Genomic DNA, 6,000 nt, shown 5'->3' with positions numbered 1-6,000 from the left:
ATCTAGTTGGTACCAGGTCCAGAGGCTGATCCTACTAAGTCTATTGCTGTCACCAGTTTCATGACTTTGGGTGATGGGCTGCTTCCTAGACTCCTCAAGGCTTTAGGTATTCCTCCTTTGTGCTTCCATAGTAACCTTCCCTCCGTATCATACCCTGTGCCCCAGTATTGATTTTTCTTTGCCTGTAATCAGACGACTGAATGACCAAGTAAATCTTTGGAATGTCCGATTGACAAGGAGGAAATCTAAATGATACTTTTTTTCTTTTTTTTAAAAAGAGATCATAATTCAAGTCTTTGTGATCGAAGGCAAAAACAAAACAGAACAAAAACCAAATAAACAGACATTTGCTTGGATTGACTGAATACAGTTATTAAAAATAAATATGGAAAATGAACCAGACCATGAAAATGTGGAACAGAGCCTCTGTGCCAAGACTACTGAAGAAGAACTGAATAAGTCTTTCAATCTAGAAGCTTCACTTTCAAAATTCTCTTACATAGATCTGGACAAGGAACTGGAGTTCAAAAATGATCTGGTAAAAATTTCAACTTTTGTCAAGTGAAGATGTTTAACCCAAGTATTGGTTAGAGTATGCTGTATGACCCAAAGACTCTAATAAGGCTATCATTTTTGCATGGGCTATTAGGAGTCTGTATACAGTTTTATGAGATAATATCACCCTTCATTTGTATAGTCCATTACAGTTTATGAAACACTTTAATTCATGTTGTCATTTAAGCTTTACAGCTTTCACTCTGATAATCCATTTTATCGGTGAAGACACTGGCATGCAGCTATGTTAAATGACTTCTTAAGGTCATAGAGCTAGTGGTATGTTTAGAATTCTTATCTTACACATTTTTTTCCCTGTTGATTTAATATTATAGTAATGGGTTTCTGTGACTATGAGAATATTTAATGACAAGTTACTTGACCTAATAATCTCTCATCATAATTTATGAAATAACTAAGAAATGTGATGTCAGACTGTTGCTTAATGCTTATGACTTATGTCTAAATTTGGAATATTAAGAGTTGTCATAAGATATGCTATTTTGTCATGTTTAAGAAAGCACATGCAAAAGTCCTTCAACAGAAGCTTTCTGGAAAGTGCTGTCAGGATGGTGCAGTCGGACTATCAAGGTGCCCTTGATAGTCACCAAAAGGAAACTATTCTGTCATCTTTTAACCTGACACTTAGTTCCATGGATTTTTGAGTTGACTGTATGATGTTTGGTGGGAAGTTTGTCTTTTAATTGATGATGGTTCTAATCAATTAAAACACCCGCAAAATTATTAGGGGAAAGGATCATTATGAGAGCATTAATTTATTTTCTTTATTTAGATTGATGACAAGGAGTTTGATATTCCTCAAGTTGATACTCCTCCAACACTGGAAAGCATACTAAATGAGGTAAGTAAATATTAATGATCACTATCATTTTGTATCATTGATTTTAATATTTTTGGGGCTAGTTGTAGTGTATCTAGATGTGTACTATCCAATATGGTAGCCACTAGTCAGCCACATGTATCAATTTAAAATTTCAGTTAATTACAGTTAAGGAAAAATTCAATCCCTCAGTTGCACAAGGTACATTTCAAGTGCTCAATAGCCACAAGTGGCTAGTGGCTGCTATGGTGGACAGCATAGATACAGAGTATTCCCATCATTGCAGAAAGCTCTGTTGGACTGTGCTGGTCTAGATTGTGAGCTCCTCAAGGGCAGGAACCATGTCTCGTTCATCTTTAGTCTCTGTGCCCGGCACAATGCCTAATACTTGATAGACTTAGAAAATATATTTTATTAAGTGAATTGAAATACTAAATTCATCACTTTTGAGGTTTGTACTGTGTGTTGATAATGATTAATTCAGTCTACCAGTGATATTCAAATAGCTCATCCTCTGATAGTAGAGAGCATCTTGCAACCTTATAATGAGCTTCAATACTCTTCTACATGAAGAAAACCAAACTTTTATAGTTCATCTTATGAATATCATCTCTATTAAAAAGTTTTTTGCAGTTTTGAAATGGTGTTACTCTTCTCTGAATTGGCAGATCAAAGGCTTTATAAAGGAACTTGTGGGAGCACGTGGTTGGTGAAGTGTGCCCGTTTCTATGTACCTTGCATGTGCTGACAACTCTTCACCTCAGTCTTCTTGATCTTTTAAAAACTTGCTTATGATTTCCCTTGGAGGATGTAGCTTCAGATTTGAGACCTTTTAAATGTATATATCTATTTCAGATCCACGGTTACATTTTTTAAAAGATAAAGTGGCAAAGGTTCCTCAACAGAAATGCCTATTTTGGTGGGCACACCCCGAGTGAGTTGGGCCTTTGCTTTGTGACTTCTTTGCCTATACTTTTAGGGTTACAGGCAACACATTATAGGATGCAAACTACATTCTCAGTGAATTGTATCTTTTATTTTTCTTGTATGGCTTTGATTTCTATTTTTTATATCAGTTTGATGTTGCTATTGCTTTGAATGTATTTTACCTTTGAATGTGTTTTAACTTCAAAAATGTTCTGTGTTAAGACTTAAGCACTTTTCATTTTGATAAAAAAGGCTTTGGTCCGTGAAAGAATATCCTGTTACAGTGAAATGTCCTGTATTTATTACTTTCTAATATAGAGGAAATCTTTCACTTAGAGGTAAAGAGATTAGTTTTAGTCAATCTTGTTAAAATGGTCTTAATCACATCGTCATTTCAATTATCTCACTAAGTATAAAATAAAAATAATCTTAGAGGACTGTGTATAAAGCCCTATCTGTACATTAATATCTTTATACTATATTGGCAAAGAAAATAATGCTCATATGAACGAGCTATAGTTCATAATGAAGGAAAACTGTCCTTGTACAACTTTCTTATCTATGAGCAACAGTAAGTACAGTCATTAGTGGTTTACTGGGAAGATAATATTGTTATCATCTTCAATGGTAATTTGAATGCCTAGTGTATTTGGGTCATGGCATTAGATGTTGGGATTATAAAGTGCCTAAGAAAGAAATGGTACTGGGAATTGGTCAGGCTTTACACCTCCAGGAAGGTAGGCGAGTAGTAAGTGAAAGGAAAAATAAGTTATAGGTCATTATGAAGACTGTAAGGGGGGTGTGGGAGTATTAAATAAAATGATTTTTTTTTAATGAAAAGGGCAGAAGTAGAAAGTGTACATAAGCCCTTGCTCCAGGATATGTAGATGCATATATTCTATGATGTTCATTAATATCAACCTAAAGAGAGGCTGGGAAAAAAATGGACATCCAAGATATTTAAAAAAATGGAAATTTAGAGGTTACTGAGACAACCTAGATCTCAGAATTTTGAGCTTGAAATAATGTTACTAAGCCTTGTCATCCTTTGAAAGTGTGCTACATCTGAAGTTTTTAATTTTGAAATTCCATTCTCTACTGATAACCCTTTTTCCCTCATTTCCTTACTTCCATTAAACTTGTTCTTTGTCTTCATCAAGACCAAGTGTCTTGATCCTTCCTAGTCTTCCGTCCCTGAGAGTGGTCAGAGACTACTGGGTTTATCTCAGTCCTACTATTGGATTGTGCAGCCAGAAATGTCTTTTAAACTTTTTATTGAAGTATAACATATAATCAGAAATGTGCACAAATCTTAAGTGTACAGCATGGTGAATGTTCACAAACTATACACCTGTGTAACGAGAATCTAGATAAAGAAGCAACATATTACTAATAACCCAGAAGCTCCTCTTGTGCCCCTTCAGTACCCAACCCCAGGGTAATTACTATTGTAACTTCTATCAGCATTGATTAGTTTGCCTGCTTTGAACTTTATGTAAAGGGAATTATATAGTATGTAGTCTTGTGTGTCTGACTTATTTCCCTCAATATTATGTATTTAGATTTATTCATACTTTTGTGTAATTGTTTATTCCTATTGCTATATACAGTGCTTTATGAATATACCATTATTTATTCATTCTACTGTTGGTAGGCATTTGTGTAGTTTCCAGTTTCTGGCTACTATGAATAGTGCTGCTGTGAATTTTTTCTTTCTTTTTTTTTTTTTTTGGAGACAGAGTCTCCCTCTGTTGCCCAGGCTAGAGTGAGTGCCGTGGCGTCAGCCTAGCTCACAGCAACCTCAAACTCCTGGGCTGAAGTGATCCTACTGCCTCAGCCTCCTGAGTAGCTAGGACTACAGGCATGCGCCACCATGCCCGGCTAATTTTTTCTATATATATTTTTAGTTGGCCAGATCATTTCTTTCTATTTTTAGTAGAGACGGGGTCTGGCTCTTGCTCAGGCTGGTCTCAAACTCCTTACCTCCTGACCTCGAGCGATCCACCCACCTCGGCCTCCCAGAGTGCTAGGATTACAGGCGTGAGCCACCACGCCTGGCCTGATTTTTTTCTTAATTGTGTGTTTTAGTATATACATACCCCCCGCTCCAACACACACACATGCACACTTCTGTTGGCATATACCCAGGAGTGAAGTTGGTAGGTCATCAGGTATAGTTATATTCAGCTTTAGTATATACTGCCCCAGTTTTTCAAAGTGGTTGTATTGATAAATACTTCCAGCAGCAATATATAAGATTTCTGATTATAAAATTCTTGTCAACTTTTAAATTTTTCTGCCTTCTTCACTTTGACCTTTCATTCTTACAGACATATAGTGATATCACATCAGGGTTTTAATTTGCATTTCCCTGAGGACTTATGAAATTGGGTAGTTTAACACATGTTTTGGCCATTTGGATATCTCTTTTGTGAATTGCCTTTTCATGCCTTTAGCCCACTTAATTCTGTTGATTTTTTAAAAAAGTGATTTATAGAAGTTCTTTATATATGCTGTTATAAGCCCTTTATTAGATATAAGTATTGCAAATATTTTCTTTCATTCTGTAGGTTCCCATTTCACTCTATTAATGGTTTCTTTTTTTTTTTTTTTTTGTTGAGACAGAGTCTCACTTTGTTGCCCAGGCTAGAGTGAGTGCCGTGGCGTCAGCTTAGCTCACAGCAACCTCAAACTCCTGGGCTTAAGCGATCCTACTGCCTCAGCCTCCCGAGTAGCTGGGACTACAGGCATGCGCCACTATGCCCGGCTAATTTTTTCTATATAGATTTTTAGGTGTCCATATAATGTCTTTCTATTTTTAGTAGAGACGGGGTCTCGCTCAGGCTGGTCTCGAACTCCTGACCTTGAGCAATCCACCCGCCTCGGCCTCCCAGAGTGCTAGGATTACAGGCGTGAGCCACCGCGCCCGGCTAATGGTTTCTTTTGATGAGATGTTCTTAATTTAGTTCAGCTTATTAAATTTTTCTGTTATGGTTAGTTTTTTTGTGTGTCCTGCTTGCCAATTCCAAGGTCATGATGATATTATCCTGTTTTGTTCCAAAATCTTCATCATTCTACCTTTACATTTAGATGTGTAATTCGTCTGTAATTTGTGTGTGTGCGTGTGTGTGTGTGTGTGAGATATTATGAGGTATGAGCCAGCACTATTTACTGAAAAAAGTGTTCTTGTCTGTGATGTCACCTTTGTTATAAATCAGATGATTGTATATGTGTGGGTCTGAGTCCATTGGTCTGTCTATACTTTCCCCAATATCAAATTCTAATTATTGAATCTTTATTATAAGTCTTGATATCTGGTAGTTTTAAAGCTTGCTGCTTTCATGTTATTCCTCAAGATTGCCTTGTTTATTTTTTGGTCTTTTGCATTTCCATGTAAGTTTTAGAATTAGTTTTATCAGTTTTCGCACACACACACACCAGCAGAAATGTGATAGGACTGTATACATTTTAAACACCAGTTTGGGGAAAATTGGTATCTCTTCTGTGTAGTAGTAGTTTTAAATTCAGTCTCGGCATCATCAATTATGTTCTTTCCTTCACTTTTACTTATCCTATAAGCCTGGCTTACCGCATCTGATCCATTTTCTTTAATTATGTCCCCAGGCTGCTTAAGAAAATAACATTTTGATTGACTCTTGCTTAAGACCTTGATGCTG

At 36.3% G+C, this 6,000-nt stretch overlaps 1 protein-coding gene across 3 annotated transcripts in view; it reads left to right on the top strand.

The window, feature by feature from the left end:
* Positions 1–283: 283 nt before the first annotated feature.
* VPS8 (VPS8 subunit of CORVET complex) overlaps positions 284–6,000 on the top strand; it is a 205,136-nt gene continuing 199,419 nt past the window's right edge. For all 3 annotated transcript variants that reach the window (XM_069472823.1, XM_069472821.1, XM_069472822.1), the window contains exons 1-2: positions 284–538; positions 1,349–1,417. In XM_069472823.1, coding sequence (XP_069328924.1) covers positions 386–538; positions 1,349–1,417 — 222 coding nt within the window. In that variant the 5' untranslated portion in view covers positions 284–385. The remainder of the gene's footprint in view (positions 539–1,348; positions 1,418–6,000) is intronic.

This window comes from Eulemur rufifrons, chromosome 7 (assembly GCF_041146395.1).
Source record: "Eulemur rufifrons isolate Redbay chromosome 7, OSU_ERuf_1, whole genome shotgun sequence".
NCBI lineage: Eukaryota > Metazoa > Chordata > Mammalia > Primates > Lemuridae > Eulemur > Eulemur rufifrons.
Note: the sequence above shows the minus strand (reverse complement) of the source record. Positions and strands in the feature narration are given on the sequence as shown.